General features: G+C 38.0%; 3 protein-coding genes across 3 annotated transcripts; all 3 read left to right on the forward strand.

The window, feature by feature from the left end:
- Positions 1-1,839: 1,839 nt before the first annotated feature.
- Positions 1,840-3,380, forward strand: LOC124136270 (caveolin-1-like). The gene is made up of 2 exons (XM_046502140.2): positions 1,840-1,985; positions 2,690-3,380. Exons 1-2 carry the CDS (start codon positions 1,932-1,934, stop codon positions 3,014-3,016), a joined length of 381 nt encoding a protein of 126 aa, XP_046358096.2. The 5' UTR covers positions 1,840-1,931; the 3' UTR covers positions 3,017-3,380.
- An 8,271-nt stretch (positions 3,381-11,651) lies between these two features.
- LOC124136389 (caveolin-1-like) lies at positions 11,652-13,414 on the forward strand. Its single transcript, XM_046502318.2, has 2 exons — positions 11,652-11,783; positions 12,770-13,414. The coding sequence occupies exons 1-2, from the start codon at positions 11,730-11,732 to the stop codon at positions 13,094-13,096; spliced, it is 381 nt and encodes a 126-aa protein (XP_046358274.1). The 5' UTR covers positions 11,652-11,729; the 3' UTR covers positions 13,097-13,414.
- Positions 13,415-19,092: 5,678 nt separating this feature from the next.
- On the forward strand, positions 19,093-20,821 carry LOC124136388 (caveolin-1-like). The gene is made up of 2 exons (XM_046502316.2): positions 19,093-19,238; positions 20,141-20,821. Exons 1-2 carry the CDS (start codon positions 19,185-19,187, stop codon positions 20,465-20,467), a joined length of 381 nt encoding a protein of 126 aa, XP_046358272.1. The 5' UTR covers positions 19,093-19,184; the 3' UTR covers positions 20,468-20,821.
- Positions 20,822-23,411: the final 2,590 nt, after the last annotated feature.

Genomic DNA, 23,411 nt, shown 5'->3' on the forward strand with positions numbered 1-23,411 from the left:
ACATGTTGTGATAAGCAGCAGATTCACATAGACAACAACGGTAACAGATAACAAGCACATATCGCTTCTGAGGAACCCGCCGTCACAAACCTTTGAACAACAGAGATCAAGGGTATTACATGCGTCTGCCTATGAAGATCTAGTTAAGTTAATTTTAATTAGGACCCAATAGGCTTGTCATAACTGTATATCCCTTTTAATCCTTATCCTCGCTGTATATCTGCTTTCAATACCCGTGTGCTAATTGTTATTAGTACTGTACAATTGGCTTCATCCAAATATGTGCTACTCACTCACTCACTCACTCACTCACTCACTCACTCACTCACTCACCCATGAATGAATGAATGAGCGACCGTCTCAGTCAGAAAGTGTTGGATGCCCTGGCTCTATCCGTCGCCCAGATGAGGAAGGAGACAAGGTTATTCCACCGCTGGCCATCTTCAACATCATCTCAGGAATGTGCTTTCATACAACAAGGTATGAAATGTGAACACATAAAGGTTATACTATAATACAATGATCAAAACAATAGAGTGCGATGTAGTTTTTCGAAGGTTTATATAGTCGAAGTTTCGTAAAATCAATAGAGCAAGCTCACAAATTAAATACTCGTTTTCGTCGATACACTGCATAAACTGCTTTGGAAACAGTGTCTCCAATATTTACAGCAGTGTCGAGAAGGAACCATGTGTCCACTCCGTTCATCCTATGTATGTTTATGACACTAAAGCCCGAGGGTTACATGACGTGGTAACAAGCGTACTATCGCATTTCACTCCTCTTGTTTACATATATAGGGTTGTTTGATTGTAAATAGGCACACGATTTCATTATTGTAATCAGATTTACATATTCCTGTGATATGAAACCCACTCATATAAAATGACTTGACATTTTACAACAAGTGGACAATGGTTTGGCTTTACCGATATAATATTGAACAAAGTATAAGCTCTTGAAGGGGGTATACTTACACGTGAAAAACCGAATAGAGTATAGGTCTTTAGCAACCCATACTTGCCCTATGAGCAAACTATGCTTGTCGTAAGAAGCGACTAGCAGGATCGGGTGGTCAGGTTCGCTTACTTGGTTGATGAATGTCATCGTATCCCAATTGCATAGATCGATGCTCATGATGCCAATCAATGGGTTGTCTGATCGAGACTCCGTTAGTTACAGACTGCCGTAATATAGCTGGAATATTGATGAATGCGGCGTTAAACAACAAACAAACAAAAACACTTATGTATCATTCCTGATCAAAAGCCATTTGACCATCCGATCCCCATTTCATGACCAGCATGATGCACGTAAGTTGTGCACGAGCTCACGTGCGAATATTCTTGTTGTGGGCAACACCAAATATATGATTAAGTTATGAAAGTTGCTGCTAATGGTAAATTATGCGGGAATGAAATGATTCAGTATGAACTGAATGAACCGATGTGTTTGTGTTAAATGTGACAAATGTTTCTCTTCGTCTAGGTGGTATTGACACGTACAGGAATTCCCTCCACTGGTAACAATTGTATCTCTTTTTTCAACAATCAGAAACACCAATATATTTTTCCAGCATTTTCTTGGAAAATTCAATCCCATACATAGCAATACATAGCTGAAACTTCCTGCTGCAAACAAACATGGTAAAATGGAAGAACAATAACTGAACCACTTCAAACCGGCAAAACAAATACATTGAATGTTGTTGTCGTCATAGAGTGCGCGACTACCGTTGAGACAGAAATACATGGTTATAGTTATGTAATAATCCCGGACCTCTGTATGCTTACATGGCGGTCACTAGGCAGGGATTACAGTTGTTTTCGTGGATACAGTTACTAACGAGGACATATAAAGGTCTGTGGTCACAAAGGAGGGACACCAGCTGACCACACACCGTCGGAGTTGACCACACACCTAGCTCAGCCATGGACATTGATTTGACAAACAGGGATCCAAACAACATCAACGACCATATCCAGGTACTATTTCGTTATCCTTTTAAAAATGACATCTCGTCCCCATTTGCCAGTCGGACAGAAAGACGATTCTCCTGGTAATTTGAGCTATGACTGAATAATCATCATACAAATTTACCCGTTGGGTATTAATCATTATCCTAAAACAAAAAATAAATCAGTTTACTCACTTCTAGACCTGTACTGGTGATAATAGCCATAATATACCTAGCGTACTGACTCGATACCTATTAGTGCCAGAAATAAATAAGAATGAATAATATTATTGTATATTTAAGTTACACTGTTTAAGAAGTTATCTCGGACCAACATTTACATTTGGCACAGCTCGCAAGCATATTTCATATCTAAAGAGAACGAATGGGGCCTTATTACGGATATCCGCTTACCAATATACAAGCGTAGTCTCTCTCCTAACATTGAGATACGAAGATAAAGAAATTGTCGTGACTCTAACGAAGAAATATTTTGACCCGAAGTAGTTAAACGTATTGAACCATAGAGACGCCTTGACACTAACACTGTCCAACCATATTGTATAAAACAATCGATGAAAGCGAGAATATCTAGCAACGTTCTTTTATCAACCTACACAAGGCTGTTCTGTGACAGCAAAAACATTGTTATCAGATAATTGTGTACATATAAGCAAAAGGAAGCACAAGCTACAATATATTTTATGTGGTATATTTTCTTTCTGACACCAGGTCACCTTCGAGGATATATTGGCTGAGCCGGAGGGCATCCACAGCTTGGACTGTGTGTGGGTCAACTCCTTCAGGTGTTTCAACTGCTGGAAGAGTTGCATCTACAACCTTCTCGCGTTTTTCTATGGAATCTGCATAGCTGCTCGATGGGGTTGTGAATTTGCCGTCGTCGCATTCGCACACGTCTGGATCGTCACGCCAATGTTCAAGTTCATGGAACTAAACTGTGGCTGTATCAAGAAGTTCTACGGGATGTGCGTCCACTGTGTCTTGGACCCATGCTGTGAAGGTTGTGGCATGCTATTCCATGCATTTCAGAAACAATAGAACATAGTGGCAACGTCGAAAGCGAAGAAATCCTGCATACACGATCGTCTCTGATATTTGAAAATGGTTATGAGCTGGTATTTTCGACATTGTTGCGCTGACATTTGGAATAATTCCAATGTTTTCGAATACATTCAGCAACATTATGGTTTTCTGCTGTGGGAGCTGTGGCATGCCTTTGCATACATTTAAAAAGTACCGACGACGTGAAATTGCGAAGACTATTCTGATTACTGAACCTCTTCAGGAAACATAATATTTTCTGTATTTACTTTTTATACATACGTATATGCAATGCAGCTATTTTGTAAAACTGACATGATATTTGGAACACTAAATTAGAAAAAAAATTCCTACAAAATCCTATGATTTTTCTCTGTTGTATTTGTCTTGTGCATAAAGCATTTCTCGAAAATAGTAATTTCACATTAACGCAATATGTGGTTAGTGGCCTAGGCCAACACCCCGTGATATACCTGGAAAAAACCCCTATTAGAAGCAGCATTAGTCCTCTTAATGCCACGGGACGATATCTATATATATCTATATATCACCCCAATCATCTCAGCTTTAACATTGCATCATTCATATTATACAGTGCTGCTGATTGCACACAATGGTGAGATTGGTAAAGTGGTAACCGATCTTTATCTCCCTTATTTGAACTTCAAGTGAATGATGGCGATTTTGGATTATGCACCCATGTCACATACACGTAAATACTTTCAGATAAAATCTTAAGAAATTTTCTGATCAAAGTAGTCATATATATGTAAAAATATGTAAGTTCACCTCGTTACGAACATTTTTAGTTACACGTTTTGCATATTTCTATCGACTATCGGTAATGGCGGAATGGTTGGTACACACATGAGAGAACAACTGTGTGTATTTCCATTATATTTATGGCGCTCATTAAATGAAAATATGAAAAGCAAACATATGGAAAGAAGGTTTTAATAGTGAATACCAATGTGGTATTATTTATGCTCCCCGAGTTATAGCACTAACACCACGACTGCACGTTAACATCATTGCTGTGCAGGGGCGGTGGGGTAGCCTCGTGGTTAAAGTGTTTGCTCGTTACGCCGAGACACGGTTTCGATTCCCCACATGGGTACAATGTGTGAACCCTTTTCTGGTGTCCCCCGCCGTGATGTCGCTGGAATATTGCTAAAAGCGGCGTAAAACCTAACTCACTCAGCCAATCATTGCTGTACATCAAAATGTATCTATCAAATTGCTTTGCATGGCTACCACTTTCGTACACTCAATAATGTCCATAGAATATTATTATATAACACACGTGATGTATTAAACTTCACGATTCTGTGCATGAATATTCATATCAGTTCACATTTATGCACATATTCAAACTCTGCGCCGTTTATAACAATATTGTGCCTGGATCATTTTTGCATGTGTTACGTCACAGCTATTGACAAAGCAACCGTTTCCCTCATAGACTTATGAATACTTTTTCTTTTTTGTTTAGCTTTGCAGCTGATGGATACCATGTGTGCTGGCATTCTTATGTAAATTTTGTGTGTGCGTGTGCGTGTGTGTGTGCGTGTGTAAAATGTACCCTAATTTAATATAATAAAATAATCTTTATAGTCCTTTGTTTGTATCCAGCATGTTATATATTTCACTAGAAGTGATTATCTTTATTATGTTTAAACATATACAGACGCCTTCCTTACCGATTTCGCGGGTTTTACAATTTTCAATGTAGAATCTGATTTGAGTCATGATATGGTCGAAACGTGAACATCCGGGTGAGAACAGGTCTTCAGCAACCCATGCTTGCCGTAAAAGCCGACTGTGCTTGTCGTTAGAGGCGACTGAAAGGATCGGGTGGTCAGACTCGCCGACTTGGTTGATGCATGTCATCGTATCCCAATTGCGTGAGACCCTTGCACATGATTTCAATCACTGGATTATCTGGTCCAGACTCATAATTTACAGACGACCATCATATAGCTAGAACATTGTTGAGTTCAAACAACAAACGTTAAACAACAAACAAACATACAAAACATAATGTGACCCCTTCCTTCTGTGGTAAACGTGTAAACCCATGGGAAGGGTTGATCTTGGTGATCAATTCATTAAGCTCTACGATCGAAGGCTCCGTGCCTCCAATCATTGACGGAAGGCTCTCTTACAAGTCCTCCTCACAGCTGCAGGTACTTCGTAAATATTGTATGCATCGCTGCAGTCAAACGATTAAAGTAAAACAATTTATATACTGAATAAACGTTTGTTTTAATGGGATACGTTCCATGACATGTCACACATTGAGTCACTAAAATGTATATGTGTATATTATGTGCAATATGGTGAATATAACTATTTCAAGACATGTCAAATAATCGTCATTTCTTTCCATGTTTATGTCCGAAAACTTGGACGAGAGCCCGATCCCCTGTCATTTTCCAGGTGTTCTGCCTCAGAAGAAACGGAAGCAGTATGATGTATGTGGAAGGCGGTCTAGAGTCAAGACATGGTGTCCTGACTAAGGGATTGGTCTCTGTCTCCGCAGCTGCTCCCGTGTCTACCATATCTCTCTATTGCGTTCATCTGCATTAACGGAAAAACAGTCTATTCTTCGTTAGATGCAGATAAATCAGTGAGTGAAACTGTTTTATCGCTGTTTTGAACTGTATTTCATTTATATCACAGCGTTCAATAAATCTGTTGTATTATTTATCCAAACTGTTATGGTCGAATTTTTTTATAATTGATTTTTTATAATTTATAACATATATCAGAAACAACTTTTTTTTCTGGGAAACACTCCCACTTGTCTTTTATCTTATACTGTAAAAATAATTAAATTTTAGATTGTATGTTTCATATTCATTGACATTGATTTTAGTCGGACTGAATAAGTTTAACACCACAATTGTACACATGGCTTTGTTATTTAATCATAATAATAAATTATTCTCGAACATGTCAAACTGACTTTTTTATTTTCCATGCATAATGACAGGCATAATGTGATTGACCATAAAATGGACTAGTAAATTCTTTGTCCACAGAACTAACCAGATATCATAATGTGATATTGAGAAGCGTGCCACTCGGAAACATCCGATACCTCCTATGCATATTACTGAGTTATTGAATTGAATAGGGAAAGTCGTTAAACTGCATGTAACACATAACTATTTCTGTTCATTATAACTTTGCAGGGCCTGTCTTTGCATATTCGTTTAGTGTTTGTACTTTGTTATTAATAATTTCTCATAACATGGAAAAGAATTAAAATTTATAAGGAATGTTCCTTCACATTTGCTCTGTTCATCAATTTTCGTAATTACGAAAAGTCAAATTTGATGAAGAAGCGTATGGAACTACTTAAACCAAATCAATCTTATTTAACCCAACCAATTATTTTGAATCACATATTTTGTTACTTTCCTTCTAACTTCTGTCTTCCTCATCGAGTATCTATTGTATGGGATAAATCTTTTGTTTCTTTGCTGTTTAACGCCGCACTCATCAATAAGACTAAATTTCATCACGGTCACGTCGTCCACATGATTCACAAGCGGGCATATATGTGACCATACATCAGTGAATCGTTGGATTGACTCCCCGAAATGTCGAGTACAAGCTACTGGTAATTACATGGTCTGTTTATTAATCCTCTTAATCCTGTAAAGACTGGCCGCCAAGGGATCATTTAAACAGCTGTTTCAATGGGTAGTGTAATTCCTATTAAAAAGGGGTTACTATCTGAATTAGTGATTAGAGTGCATAGAAGTCAAGTGTTTACATTTCACATGTTACTTGTTAAATTAGCTTAACTTCTGAATTATGATTAATGTACATTATATCGACTAGTGTTTTTAGCGATTTGGCTGTTTAGTGATTTGATGGTTTAGTGATTTGGTGGTTTAGTGATTTGGTGGTTTGCACTGGTGCCCTGAGTGATCGCATACATCCTACTGGGGAGTCCTGCAGGAAGCAGAGGTACTGTAAGTTCCCACGGTCCCCAGTAAGGTGGTATCTGGCCTGGGCTTAATTGATAAGATATCTTCCATGGTAAATGATGTGTTTCGATTTTGAGATTTTTGTTTTATACTTAAACTGTGATATCTAAGCTTATTTCTTTTCTTCTTCTGGAAACACGTATTATTTGTATGTTGTACTTCTACCACTACCACAACAATCATTCTCATAAGGGACAGACCATTTGCTATTCTGGGGTAGGGGAGTGGGGTGTCTGTGATTTTGTATGGAGACTAGATATTGTTTCAGCTACAGCTGCAAAAACTTATACATGATAATAGTTAGGTTTAATAAACTAACTATTATTTTCATAATTATTTTTTATTATTATAAGCATAATCATTATTTTCAAGCTTTTTCTGGGACAATCTTCTTTTTTCGATAAAATCCCAGCTCCCCCCCCGAATGTCACATTTAGAAATGGTCGTTCCCTAAGCAAGAATAACAGTCATATAATGGTTTTGACCGATGAATTCAAAATTAGAAACTAGCTTGACGAATACACAAGAAAGGAAGTGAGAGAAATCAAGGAATTGAATTCACTAATTTTGCATAAATATGTGAGGTTTCACATTTGAGAATGAAGAATAATTTCAATCTCGCTTGACAAAACATAGAATCATTGCTTGATATTGGGTACCCCGTCTCTCTACAACGTGCTACAGCAAACATATTTGCACCTACGGAGTTGTCAAATAAAAAATATATCGTTTTCATATCCAAATATGTTCGGCGTGCATGTAAGTTAATACATTTTCAACAGACGTGTGCACATTGATTTTGGAGTCAATCTGTGACAAGCATCACATTGAATTCCATTTTGTTGTTATTGAGAAGGTGTTACCCACATAGAAGTCATATCTCAAGAAGCTTATTTCCAATCATGATAAAACTAAAAGAAAGGGAGGTAAACAATATCAACGTCTACTGGAAGTTTGGGACAGTGAACATTATTATGTTAAGATTTTTGTAACTGTCAGACATGCATAAAGTTAAAAAATGAGAAAAGCATAAGAAAATCTTTGATGTGCAGATATAAATCTGCAATCAAAAAGGCAAAACATTTCCAGTCGCAGAAAATGGTTTTGAAGAAAAAAATCAATCAATTGAATGCAATTCTCTTGGAAAGACAAACAAATAAGTCAGTCCGGCCATTTAGAGTGCTGTCCTCCAATTCTTGTGTGTCAAGGTCACAGCTGTATGAAAGAAACAAAATGTTGTTAACTGAGTGTAAACAATCGTTAGAATTCATGGGTAGGTATGAGATGGAAGCATTGTCCGTTCAAGTTAAAAAGTCGGATGACAGTCAGATGTCTTTGTCTTTAAAAGATAGTACTCCAAAGGAAGATGGTCCCATTGTTGATTTGGATGGGTTAATATTTGTAAAGGGTTCTGAGAATATTTCTAACAAGGCCTATCATGAGTTGTCTATGATTGTACCCACTTTACCAAGATCACACACAGTAACAAAGAGAATGAAAGTGCACAATGCCAACATAAACATAGTCAGTACCCCCAATGTTGTGTTAGGAGTACAGCAGTCCCTGAAAGATAGACTTACAAGTCGTATCTCTCAATTAATCACATCAGGGAAAGGTAGCTTAATCTTGGATACCGAAAATGTCAATGTGAAACTCACAGGTGATGGCACTGATCTTGGTAGGCGCAAGAAACTTGCCAATTTTGGCTTCACTATACTAGATGAAGAGCAGTGTGTCTAAGTGAAGGGGAATTACTTACTTGCAACGTTTTCAGCAAATGAAAGTTATGAAAATGTACAAAAGGCTCTTGAAGATGTCATCACTGAGGCCAAGGCATTAGAGTACATTTATGTACAAGATGTTAGGATTCACGTCACATACTACTTGGGTGGAGATCTGAAGTTTTTGAATATGGTCTCTGGTATAGCCTCTTGTGCTTCAACATTCTCCTGTGTTTGGTGTAAAGGCCCTGCTGCAGACAGGTATGATATGGAAAAGAGCTGGTCAGTTACTGATGTAAGTCAGGGGGCAAGGACTGTGGAAGACATTTCAGCTATGGCTAACAGAAAGGGTAAGGGGTACAACTGTGTTAAACCTCCGTTATTTGACTTCATTCCACTTGTAAGAATAGTACCGGACATATTGCGCTTGCGTCTGAGGCTGTCGGATCAGCTTGTCAAACATTTGATCTCATGCCTCAGAGTTCTTGATAATATTGACAGATGTACAAGCAGGTATGACAAAGAGAAGTGTAAAAATGTTTTCAAGTGTGAAACATTTGTTCGCAGCTGTGGAATTGACTTCCACTTTAGAAATGACAAGGAGTCTGGTAGATTTCTCTTCTGAGGTTTCACAGGACCTGAACACAAAATAATTTCTGAAATAATTAATCTTTCAGAGTTTATTCCAAATCACCCAAAACGTGAAAAGATCATTCATTTGTGGGGTGAATTATCCAATATATGCACTGTCCTTGGTAAAGAAAGGTTTGAACCTTCTGAGTATATCATCCTTGACAAAAGATTCAAGGGTTGGGTACAATGTTTTGGACAGGTGTATCAGAGTAAGGACCTCACACCTTATATGCACATTCTGGCTTTTCATGCTAGTGAGATGATCAGGCTACATGGTAGTTTATGTAAATTCTCTCAACAAGGCTTTGAAAAATTAAATGATAATGCAACATCATGGTTTTTCCGGCCTACGTCCCATAGAGGTCAGAAGGCCTTGAGGCAAGTCATGCTGAAGCAGAATAGGCTCGAAATGTTGGAGAATTCTAAAAGAATTCCCAGGGAGAATAGTTGTAGTCACAACATGAGGTCATGTGACACAACCAATCTGCTGTAGTTGTGAATTCAGTATCTTATAATTGTATCTTCACATAAAGAGATAACGCCATTAAATATAGTTCAAATATAGTAATAGTAAGATGTGACAGACTCAACTCTATCTGACATTAATATGGCAGAAGTGTGGAAATTGATAGGTCAATGTTCAGGGTGTACTGACAGCATCATAATGTAAATGTGTTTTTTTGTCCTACCCTCTCAAGTAGCAGGGATATCAGTTTTGTTACATGTCCTTAGAAGACAATTTAGTTAATTGGATAATAGATATGGTAATGTTAAGAACTTTCTTTCATAACTGACTCTATATTAATGTTGCTTGTGAAGATAAACGTTTTCCAGACTGCCATTAGACATTAGTACACAGTCTGTTTCAATGGCTCATGTATGTATGATACACAGTGTATCTGGGTGATCTGATTATGACATTATTGTTACAAATGTCTTGATATGTGCCTTTACATATGTCATTCATGACAGGTATGTACTCAATTATTTGCTTGGGGGTAACAAGTAGGGGGACATGTGATTGTTATCTTTCTGTTGCTAGTGTACTGTTTTTAAACATTTTTCATCAGTGATGATACACAAATTGATCTTATTGTAACGAAGTATGTCACATATGACACATAATGACCTGAATGCAGGGAACATGTTTAAACCTGATAACTTTACTTCTTCAAAGCAGGTTAATAATTTGCGGTTAGGTTAAAGGCCGTGAAAGAAGTCTCAAGATGCAGAATAGTGTATTGTTAGATTTGAGCTTTATGAAACTTTGCATTTATTTAACAGTTTTTGTTTGTGACAAACGGAGGCATGGCTGCCAAGATGTTCCAGTCGTAATGGACACTGAATACTGAACCATGCAATTGATAACACCTTAAATAATAGAGGTCTATATAAATGGAAACAAGTATGATTATTTTGTTGTGATCCTTTCTGTGAGATGGGCTGAAGCTCTCTGAGTGATGGGACTTTCAAATACTTATATACCAACACTGGTGATTTAAAGACATTGTCAGTGTTTTGGTAACAAGTCCCTTTTTTTGTTAGTAAAATACTGCTTTATTTTCTGTTGTTTTTTCACAATTGAAAAATAAATGCGTTTTGAACAGTGTTGTGTTTTCTTTATCTGGTCACCCTTGTAGTTTATTCCTCAGACATACATCTCAGTATCCTCAAAGATACCGGCGCTAACACAATGTGTGTATACACAGAAAATGTGCTGGTTTTGATGAAACCAATCACAACACTTGTTTCTGAGGTCTGAGGTTTAACAGTCGTTAGATGTCCGATGGTTACGTTAGTATATCCTCATTACAACGATGTTAACCTCACACCCCTCCTTATCAAAATACACTCGTCCTGTATGAAAGGAGACAGATACATGGCTGATGTTTTGACTTGTAATCCCGAAAATTGACAACATATAGTATGACTCTATATTATCGCGGGCTCCATAAATCTCTTATACATGTATTTAATATGTTAGTAAGCGTACACCATTACGATCCATTATGGATTAACTACCGCGATAATATAACTAGATAGCTGAAACTTCCTGCTGCAAACTAACATTTAAAATGGAAGAACAATAACTGAACCGTTTCAAACCGGCAAAACAAATACATTCAATGTTGTTGTCGTCATAGAGTGCGCGACTACCGTCAAGACAGAAATACATGGTTATAGTTATGTAATAATCCCGGACCTCTGTATGCTTACATGGCGGTCACTAGGCAGGGATTACAGTTGTTTTCGTGGATACAGTTACTAACGAGGACATATAAAGGTCTGTGGTCACAAAGGAGGAACACCAGCTGACCACACACCGTCGGATTTGACCACACACCTAGCTCAGCCATGGACATTGATTTGACAAACAGGGATCCCAACAACATCAACGACCATATCCAGGTACTTTTTCGCTAACTTATTGAAACCGTCATTACCGACTTCTCATCTTCATCTGCCAGCTGGACAGAAACTTTATTTATCCGCTTCTTTAAGCAGGATTAAACGCTTATTACAAAGTTACATGGTGGATGAGTAATAGTTTTAAAGGAAACTTAATCTTTGTCTAAAATATGTATAATGATATGCGTTCATACGAAATACATAAGTAAGTATGCAAATAATTTTTAAAACATTCCTAACTGTAAATTATTTCACTAAATATTTTTATGTTATTCGGCAACAGTCATAACAGGGATACACGCCCCGTCCTAGACTGGTTAACATGCACCAGAGCGCTTACGTTTCTCGCCTGAGCCGCTTAGATGTGAAGGGCAGGGTACCAGTCAAGCTGTATCCAACATTTTCCCCCATATAACATATAGCTATGCGGGATACGATGATCCAGTTTACATGAAGCGAGATATTAGCGCCTTTGGACAGGAGTAAACATCTTAACCTTTGAGCGGTAAGTCTCAAGTAGAAGTATGGTTTATGGTTAAAATAATCAATCACTGGATTGTCTGGTTCAGACTGGAATATTTACATATCGCCGTCATATAGCTGGAATATTGCTGAGTGCGGCTTTAAACCACAAACAAATAAACAAACAAACACGTTGCACACATATGACACCTACCAATATATAAGTATAGTCCCGCTCCTGACACTGACATACGAAGATGAACAAATAGCAGACCCTAAGGAAGAACTGTTTGGGCCCCAGGTAGAGTAAAAGGTTTTGATCCAGTAATAAATTATGGCACTAACAATGTCCAACCATATTGTATCAAACAATCGATGAAAGTGAGAATGTCTTGCCACGTATTCTATCAACCTACACCAAGTTGTTCTGTGATAGCAAAAAAATTGTTATCAGATAATTGTGTAAATCATAAAGTCACAAGGGACAATACATTTTTTACACATCATTTTCTTTCTGACACCAGGTCACCTTCGAGGATATATTGGCTGAGCCGGAGGGCATCCACAGCTTGGACTGTGTGTGGGTCAACTCCTTCAGGTGTTTCAACTGCTGGAAGAGTTGCATCTACAACCTTCTCGCGTTTTTCTATGGAATCTGCATAGCTGCTCGATGGGGTTGTGAATTTGCCGTCGTCGCATTCGCACACGTCTGGATCGTCACGCCAATGTTCAAGTTCATGGAACTTAACTGTGGCTGTATCAAGAAGTTCTACGGAATGTGCGTCCACTGTGTCTTGGACCCATGCTGTGAGGGTTGTGGCATGATATTCCATGCATTTCAGAAACAATAGAACATAGTGGCAACGTCGAAAGCAAAGAAATCCTGCATACACGGTCGTCTCTGATATTTGAAAATGGTTATGAGCTGGTATTTTTCGACATGGTCGCATTGACATTTGGAATAATTCCAGTGTTTTCGAATACATTCAGTACACACAGAAACACGATAGTTTTCTGCAGTGAGGGTTGAGGTATGCTCTTCCGTGAATTTGAAAAGAACTGAAGACTGAAATAAACTGCAGAGACAATCATCATATTCTCATTATAGTTGTCATGATACCCGGAATACCAACATATGAAAATAAATCCTAAAAACGTATGCTTTTTCACTGTTATATTTTTTAAAATATATATTTATCGAAAATTTCCCAATAGCGCAATAACAGAGGTTAAAGTTATTATTTCAATTATTTCACGGCATGTCAACTGTTTGAATGACTTAGACCCAAAGTGACGCAGGTTTCAATAACCAGTCCATGATAGTTGGCTTCCTTGGGCGGACACTTTACTGCCTGGTACCCACAACGACAGATTATCATGGCAACCTTGATACGCCAGCCATTAAACGAACTTTAGATAAGGATGGTTTATATTCATGCAATACCAACAACACAGAATTCAATATTAATATTCACAACCAGGGTCTTCGGTTTAGTAAGATTAGTAAATATGGCTTATTAAAATCGTATTATACACCACTTTAACCACACTGTAAATATGTGTTAAGAATGTAAACACCTTCACACATGTTTACAATTCAAACACATTTTAACATTTTTAGAATTTTAACATGATTAATAAAGTGCATATCATCAGGCTATAAGAGAGATAAATATGTGGATGTCAACTTCATTATTATGTGGAACACAACGTTTCGGAGAATATGCTGACTTCTTGATCAGGCAATAAGTCAAATATGGATGAGATATATAACATGTTTTGAAATTAGATGTGCAAATCAGATTCACGTGCACTTGCATGACACATATACCACTTGGCATAATATTAACATAAAAAAGTACAAATAAAGCAAACTAATGATGACTCGGAAAATTAACACGTATGACGTAGCACAGGTGGTAACGTGAAGGACTGCAAATTAAGAGGCTGCAGGTTCGGATCCCACTGAGGTTAAAAATTCTTTGTGTTCATCAATGAGTTGACGCTGTATGCACTAACAGTATTTCTCTCCTACAGGAAGCTGACAATAAAAGTGTATCTGATTACCAGTTCACCTTTATTAGTTAATGACAATATGCCACCTAGTAAAAAGAATACTTACTGATTAGTAAAGTCTACCAACATGTTAATGTCTGAATGGACAGTGACATTCACATCCTTAGTTAGTTATTTTTGTTTCTCTGTTGTTTAACGCCGCACTCAGCAATATTCAAGTTTTTTGACGGCGGTCTGTAAATAATCGAGCCTAAACAAGAAAATCCAGTGACTGACATCTTGAGCATCTATCCACGGAAAAAGGATATGATGACTCCTAGTTAAAATACTGATGAAACACATCTGTAAGCCATTAAAAGAAGCCAGTATATTTTGTTCATTAGAATTCCCATCTCAGCGGGTTATCAGGTTCCCCGTTTATTCGTCAAAATGTCGATAAGAATATAATGGTTTTTAGTTTCAACACGTTTTTAGTCCAACGATGGGACTCCTAAACTGCCCAACATACACCATAATAATTTAAATAGATATGTAGCACCACTAAGCATAGCTAAGGATAATATGAAAGCTTCTGACAATCTCCCACCATCTTTGTACTTTTTAAATTTGAATGTGTGTGGGATAAGCAAACGATTAGAACACCCCTTATCATGGATCCACTTGATAACAATGATATACTAGGCCTCCAAGAAACTCAAATTGATGTATTGAATGATGTCCAAATTGACAGTTTTCATGTTTATCACCAACGTAGGAGCAGTCAGGGAGATAACAGTTTTGCAATAAAAGAAACATATGCTAACTATGCCCACCTCATTGGGGAAATGTAAGAATATATTCTCTGGGTTAATATTTCAAAAGAGTAATATATGTATTCATGAGTAGTATATATTCAACCCGAAAACTCGGGTGACTACTATGAACTTAAACAATCCGTATTACACACTTTCCCCTTGAGTGATTATGTTGTATTGATTTCAACGCTAAAACGAGTAACCTGTGTGACTATTGTACTGGAGTTGGCTATGGATATAGATGATTAGAGATCTGAACTCCAACCTAAAGCAGAACTCGATGACCTTTCTTTTTCAAGCGTTAGGTCGTCAAAAGATATATCACGGGTTAATAATTCAGAAGCAAAATTGATAAACATATGCCAGAATGAGAGGTTATTTATACAATGGACGTATGGGACAAGATAAAATAATAGGAAAGATTTACATGTCTGGACAAGAGTGTGATCGATTATGTAATCTCATCGACAATGTTTCATCATCTATTTAAAGGTTTTGAAATCAAACGTTACTGCTCATTGTTTTCAGATGTACACCGCCCAATAAGGTTCCTCTAGATCAATCAAAATGTCCTGAAAATCAAAACCTCAATACAGAAACGGGCAAAAATAACTCGGTAAGTGAACTTGAGCCCAAAAGATTTGAGAATACTAAAAGCCCGATATATTTTGATAATATCGATAGAACCCGTGTTGTCTTGTCAAACTAGCAAGGTCATCGTGTTTGGGAGTCGCTGACACAAGCGCCGTGAATGAAATAACAAGCGAAATCGCACATGTGCTTGTCGACGCTCCACGTGCATCATTCGGGATGAGACCTTGTTACCAGTGTGATGCGGAGGCTCTCACTAAGAGAAAGCAGGACCTTGGTTCGGTCACGAATGTAAACAAAAAATAAGGGAATTACTTCCGTGAGGCTAAAAAAGAAATTTAAGAAAACTAACACAATTGAAACTAGAATGCTTTTCCGAGAGCAGTCTGAGGCATATAAGAGTGAGTGAGTATGGTTTTACGCCGCTTTTAACAATATTCCAGCAATATCACAGCGGGGGACACCAGAAATGGGCTTCACACATTCTACCCATGTCGGGAATCGAACCTGGGACTTCGGCGTGACGAGCGAACGCTTTAACCACTAGGCTACCCGACCGCCCCGAGGCGGAAATACGAAGACAAACATATAAAGAAACATAGAACGATTTATGCAATTTATTTACAGCCATAGTCCAAGTGAAATTTGGAACGCTCTCAACAAGAATAAGAGAGAGGGGAATAATATTGAGCCCGATATGGAGACATTTTATGAGCACTAGATCTCTTACAGACCTATCACAATTTTGAGTTGATAAGGGAAATTGTTTCCCAGTACACTTCATACACGATTGTCATTTTTCACTGATAACAATAACATCCTGTCTCCCGCAAAAACTGGATTTAGGAAACACTTCTCAACAGTAGACACCATGTCTATCATCAATATGTTAATGCAGAGCCTTAGGCATATTAAACAAAAGTTGTATTGTGCTTTTATAGATTTCACCAAGGCTTTTGACAAAGTGTGGAGAATAGGTCTTTGAAAATTTGAAAAGTGGCGTCAGAGGTAAATGTATCATTCTAATTAACAAATTGTACAGCGGTAATAAATCATGTGTTGTAGTAACAAAAGGAAACATCAGATTTTTCCAAAGTCTTTCCCGAGTAAGACAAGGAGAACGTTTTCCCCAATTACTATTTTAATTGTCTATTAATAACCTCGAGCAATCGCTATTAGAACATAACTGTCTTGATGTAAATGTTGATTGCAAGCTTGGTTATGGTGCAACCTTATTATTACAATTTAAAATTTTACTGTATGCTGATGCAGTCTTATTTAGTCGATGCCCCGCTGACATACAGAAAACTCTTGACTCGTTTAGAATATACTGCACGAAATGGAAATTAGATGTGAACTTTTCACGAAAATGTGAACGGAAATTATAATTATATTTGGCAGTGGTCCTGCTAAACGAAGTAAACTCCAGTTCTTGTTTGTTGGAAAACATCTCGAGATAGTAGATAACGATGTGGGCATAACATTCCATAGAAATCGAAGGATGACAAGCGCAATCAAATCTATTACCTTTAATGACAAGAAAGCTGTGTTCTGTCTTCTGCAAGAAATATTAATTAACCTCTCGATTACCTTATCTCGGCTTTTGATTCTATGATATCATCTATCTTTGTACATGGTTCAGAAATATGGGGATACGAAAAGTTACAAATTATTGAGCGTTTTCATTTAAAATTTCTAAAATGTGCTACTAGATTAAGAGCACCAACTCCAAATTTTATGGTTAATGGGGAATAATGCAGGTAACCTCTACACATAACTATCTGAAAAAGTGTAATTAACTTCTGGAGACCCGTGAAGATCCGGGGTAGAATAGGTCCCCAGCAACCGGCGCTTGCCGTAAAAAGCGACTCTGCTTGCCGTAAGAGGCGATTAACGGAATCGGGTGGTCAGGCTCGCTGACTTGGTTGATGCATGCCATCGATTGCGTGGATGGATGTTCATGATGTCAATCACTGGATTGTCTGGTCCAGACTCGATTATTTACAGACCGCCGTCATATAGCTGGAATACTGCTGCTGAGTGCGGCGTGAAACAACAAACAAACAAAACGTCTGGCATAACCTCGCAACACCTACGTGTGACAAGAAACTTTCACAAATGATTTATCACTTTGTTAAACGGAATCTTGATATGAGTAATACCTCGCTAGTATGGATCAAACCTATATTAAATAACTGTGGACTTACACACGTATTCTACAACCCTATCACCTGTAATACTACATGGCTGGTGGCTGAGGTAGGCGAGCTATTACAGGGTCAGTTCGTACAAGAAAGGAGATGCATCATGGCATTGAGCAGTAAAGGTTACATTTATCGGTATCTGACAGAAAACACAACATTTGATAGATACATCTAAATGACAACAGATATGTATATTCCAATCCTAAAATCCAGAACATATAACCATAACTTATCAATTGAAACCGGCCGTTGGAATAATGTAAAGAAGAAAATCGTGTATGTGAACTGTGCAACTCTCCTTCAGTTGCAGACTAATTTCATTATCTGTTTAGATGCGAGGCTCTGTTAAAACATAGACGTGTATACTAACTTATTGCTTACCAGAGTAAATGGTCTAATTTGTATACATTTAAGAGGTTATTGTCCTGTCAAAAAGCTATTGATCTTAAAAACCTGTCGAGATTTATCGATGAAATATTTGAACAACACAAATGGAAAAGAAACTATATCCACCCATCACATACTGTCATCTTGTCACATATTAATATTTTTGTGTGTACATGCTTATTCTTTTGTACCACTGCCGGTGGTCTGGAGAGAATACTCTGTTTCTGTTTCTGATACAACATATGCACTTTTACTGGACAACCTCTGCGAATTTATTACTTCCATAAATTTACATTATACAAAAATCTGACACAACCAGATAGCGGATTCTAATGCTTGGCCTATTGTGTTGTATTTGAACAAATTCCTAGATCGATTAATTTTGTATTTTGGTGACACATTCAACAAACACATAACTACAGTAAGTGAAATCTGTTTGTTTGTTTGTTTGTTTGTTTCATGTTCAACGCCGCACTCAGCAATATTCCAGATATATGACGACGGTCTGTAAATAATCGTGTCTGCACCAGTGATTGACATCATGCGCATCGATCGACACACTTGGGATACGATGACATGTTTCAACCAAGTCAGCGAGCCTGACCTCCCGATCCCGTTAATCGCCTCTTACGACAAGCAATGTCGTCTCTGACGGCAAGCATGGATTGATGAAGACCTATTCTCTACCTGGATCTTCAGGGGTCCGTATGTGAAATAACCTGCTTGTAACTGGGCATTAAGCGCCCCGTCGCGAGCACAATACTCAGTTTATCTGTTATGTAATGATCCTCTGAATGTTTACAAGGTGCTCATTTGTAACTATGCAGGGATTAGATTTGCGTCCTTGGATACAGTTGCTAACATGGATGAATATAAAGTCTTTGGTCACAAAATAAGGTCATCAGCTGATCACATACCTCGGAGTTGACCACATACCTAGCTCAGCCATGGACATTGATTTGACAAACAGGGATCCCAACAACATCAACGACCATATCCAGGTAATGAACTGTAAGACTACCTGTAACCTTACGAAGAGGTTTAATACGTAGAATGCAGTAAGCAATGAATATAGAAATGGTTTGAGTAATCAGGTGTACGACATACAAACTTAACTTGTAAGAAAAATAGCACTTTCTTGGAGGTATGACTATTACCACTGGTAATAGGAAAGCTAGAGCATTATCATCAATGAAAACACGCATTTACTGATCTGTGCGATTTGGTTTTATTGGTGACAACTCACGGTCAAGCACACTTCAACATAATTATAATAGTATATCATAATGACATATACGCTTCACAACTTATTGTAACCACAATTGAACTGATATTTGAATTGCATATATATGTAAGTACATGATGTATTAGACAATGAGGCGCATACCTGAATACAGTAAAATACGGTTATAACGAACGCTAAAGGACAACTAATTCTGTTCCTTATAACCGAAGTTCGTTTTTAGCATATATACAGCATATATACAGCATGTAGGCGGGACCCAAAGTTCGTTATATGCGCCAGTGCGTTATAAGCATGTTCGGTATAAACGTAGTTTACTGTATACAGTTTGCAATAAAAGACATTATCCTTACCCGGTTAATGAGAATGGGTTTCATTACCAAACACTTACATTCAAGAAGATCAGGCATAAGAGATGAATATTCATCATTGATTTATTTATTTACACTTTACTGGTTGCTTGCGTCAAGAGCAAGTTTGATTAAACAGATTTGTTTCGAATATAATATTTCATATTTAATATGAATATATATGCAACTGATTGGCAATGATCGTTTAAAAATATTGTTGTATAATTGATCTGGAATGTAATTTTACACCAAAGCAAAAAGAAATCAGAGATTTAATTTTTGGTAAATATTATTACATTTCTCACTACAGGTCACCTTCGAGGATATATTGGCTGAGCCAGAGGGCATCCACAGCTTGGACTGTGTGTGGGTCAACTCCTTCAGGTGTTTCAACTGCTGGAAGAGTTGCATCTACAACCTTCTCGCGTTTTTCTATGGAATCTGCATAGCTGCTCGATGGGGTTGTGAATTTGCCGTCGTCGCATTCGCACACGTCTGGATCGTCACGCCAATGTTCAAGTACATGGAACTAAACTGTGGCTGTATCAAGAAGTTCTACGGAATGTGCGTCCACTGTGTCTTGGACCCATGCTGTGAGGGTTGTGGCATGATATTCCATGCATTTCAGAAACAATAGACCATAGTGGCAACCTTGAAAACAACAATAACGTACATAAACGACCATCTCTGATATTTGAAAATGGTTCTGAGCTGGTATTTTCGACATGGTCGTATTGCCATTTGGAATATCCCTATGTTTTCCCTTACATTAAGTACACATAAAAACACTTTAGTTTCTGCTGTGAAGGCTGTGGCATACCATTCATGCATGTAAACAGCTGAAGATTTAAAAGAAAATTTTGATTACTGAATAAAATTAGTAATCATAATATCTGTATTTACAAATCTAAACAAATCTATATACATAAAGCTATCTGATGACATGGTACCTGGAAGAATAAAATATGAAAATAAATTCTAAAAAAATGAATGCTTTTTTCTGCTGTATTTGTTTTTTATATAAAACATTTCTCGAAGATGGTGATTTCCCAATAGCGCAATAACAAAGGTTAAAGTTTAAGTAAGTGAGTGAGGTGGATTAGATCTGCGTTGAACATTATTTCAATTATGTGAGTGAGTGAGTGAGTGAGTGAGTTTAGATCTGCGTTGAACATTATTTCACTTTTATCACTCCGATCCAACGTGACGCAGGTCTCAGTAACCAGTGCCTGGAAGCTTGCTTGGTGGCCATTTGTGCCTGATACACACAACGACTGTTTAGCAGGACAACCTTGTTTTGCCAGTCATTAAGCGAAATTTAGATAATGGTGGTTTATGTTCATGCAATACCAACAACACAGAATTCAATTCGCAATTACTATTCACAGAATTATGCATGATACAGTGGGTGGTAGGGTAGCCTGGTGGTAAAAGCACTGGCTCATCACGCCGAAGATCCGGGATCGTTTAACACGTGAAGCCATAGTTGATATCCCCTTATTGTGACATTTATGTGCTGTTTGTTTGTTGTTTAAAGCCGCACTCAGCAATATTCCAGCTTTATGACGTCGGTCTGTAAATAATCGAGTCTGAACCAGACAATCAAGTGATTGACATCATGACCATCGATCCACGCAACTGGGATAAGATGACATGCTTCAACCAAGTCTTCGAGCCTGACATCCCGATCCCGTTCGTCGCCTATTTCGACAAGCATAGTCGCCTTTCACGACCAGCATGGGTTGCTGAAGACCTTTTCCACTTCGGATTTTCGCGGGTCTGGTCACAAAAACCGGTATAAAGCCTAGTCAAAGACGTACTCACATACAGCAAATGCTCTATTTGTGTGTTGCTACATTTAGAAATTATCATACGAGCTTGTGTGTCACACTGTTTTTACTAAACGGTGTAATAAGTTCTTTTTTAACTATTATTTAAGAAACGACGAGTGGGAGTTGTTTATCGTACAATAAAACACCGTAGGGACAATAAACCATGAGGGGCGCAGCATTGTTTTATCGTTTATTTTTTGTATGTGATATCAACATTATGTACAGCCTCTTTAAGGAGGTTGATAAAATGTACAAGCTTTAAAAATATTTACCCAAATGTAAAAAATGATGACTCCCTGAATAGAATCCGACCTCGGAAATGTCGGGCAAGTCCGGGACGGTCGGGTAGCCTTGTGGTTAAAGCGTTCGCTCGTCACGCCGAAGACCCGGGTTCGATTCCCGACATGGGTACACTGTGTGAAGCCCATTTCTGGTGTCCCCCGCCGTGATATTGCTGGAATATTGCTAAAAGCGGCGTAAAACCATACTCACTCACTCACTCACACACTCGGACAAGTCCCTTTTACGAACAGGTGTTCTCACAATCGATTGTCATATGTCTCCCACGTTTGTATGCGATCATTCAGCCACTGCGTTTATCTGCGTAGCCCAGCTACATCTATGCGGAACAACGTAGTGGACACTTCCCTCTAAAAAAAAACCGTCATCCAATATATGACGTCATCAAGTTGCGAGCGCATATTTGAATCTTAGGAAATGACGTCATGATTGAACAATGATTTATCGTGAAATAAAGCAGGCATCTCCTTCATCAGAGAGAGAGAGAGAGAGAGAGAGAGAGAGAGAGAGAGAGAGAGAGAGAGAGAGAGAGAGAGAGAGCTGGGTTAAACCAAACTCACATGACGAGTTGGGTACATAACACGAAATGTGATAATATATACATGTACATGTACCACAGTCTCAAACATTGCTGTCAAAGTTCATTTAATCTTTATCTGTATCTACTTACATGCCTCTTGAAGATGTCACGTATCAATGTTCCTGGTGTGGTGGATGTGGTACCGTGGCTGCGTGAAGAGGGTGTACAGCGAAGGGTGTTGCTTAGACACCTGATGTGAAGTCTGTGATTTATATTCCAAATGTTTAAGAAAGAATATTGTTTCCCTAAAATATAAGTAGCATAGTCTTCAACCGCGGGAGACAACTGTGCCAAACAAACATACTATGTACCCATGTGAAGGATTGTTCTGCGAAATATCGAGTTTGCCCTCCTCGCAAAAGTTGTCCTTAAGTGCTGTTAGTTCCATGATGATAGTGCGGAGTAAACTTTAAACACGTGAATAAACACATTAAAGAATATTTCCTAATTTTAATTCAATTTATTAAATTACATTGTACACCTACAGTAACTATTATAGCTATGGAACCATGATTACTGTGTTGAAAGATGTAAATTTAGGCATAACAAACATCGCCTGGTAATATAACTCCTAAATGATCGTTACCCCCGTGGATCGTTGTTCACGATATCAACCACGGGTTTCTCGAGTCCACATTCGACTGTTTCGGGCCGCCGTGATATAGGCTGACCAATGATGTCCGTGGCGTTAAACACCATTCACCCTCACTGCAGCATAATGCGGCCATTTGGGATGAAAATCCCGTGAACAGTTCTATAGCATACAACTTTGATCTTTCTTATCAATGAGGATTTGTCACGGACCATATAAAATTCAATTGAAGACTGCCACAACCCGTCTGTCTGAGGGATTGCATTCAGATAGTATT

The sequence above is a fragment of the Haliotis rufescens genome, unplaced genomic scaffold, assembly GCF_023055435.1.
Source record: "Haliotis rufescens isolate VD_foot unplaced genomic scaffold, xgHalRufe1.0.p SCAF_22, whole genome shotgun sequence".
Classification (NCBI taxonomy): domain Eukaryota; kingdom Metazoa; phylum Mollusca; class Gastropoda; order Lepetellida; family Haliotidae; genus Haliotis; species Haliotis rufescens.

Excerpts from the sequence above, each read along its gene's own strand:
- LOC124136270 (XM_046502140.2), top strand. The coding sequence starts at position 1,932 with ATGGACATTGATTTGACAAACAGGGATCCAAACAACATCAACGACCAT. Across the intron at positions 1,986-2,689 it reads ACATCAACGACCATATCCAG|GTCACCTTCGAGGATATATT; the intron begins GTACTATTTCGT and ends TTCTGACACCAG.
- LOC124136389 (XM_046502318.2), top strand. The coding sequence starts at position 11,730 with ATGGACATTGATTTGACAAACAGGGATCCCAACAACATCAACGACCAT. Across the intron at positions 11,784-12,769 it reads ACATCAACGACCATATCCAG|GTCACCTTCGAGGATATATT; the intron begins GTACTTTTTCGC and ends TTCTGACACCAG.
- LOC124136388 (XM_046502316.2), top strand. The coding sequence starts at position 19,185 with ATGGACATTGATTTGACAAACAGGGATCCCAACAACATCAACGACCAT. Across the intron at positions 19,239-20,140 it reads ACATCAACGACCATATCCAG|GTCACCTTCGAGGATATATT; the intron begins GTAATGAACTGT and ends TTCTCACTACAG.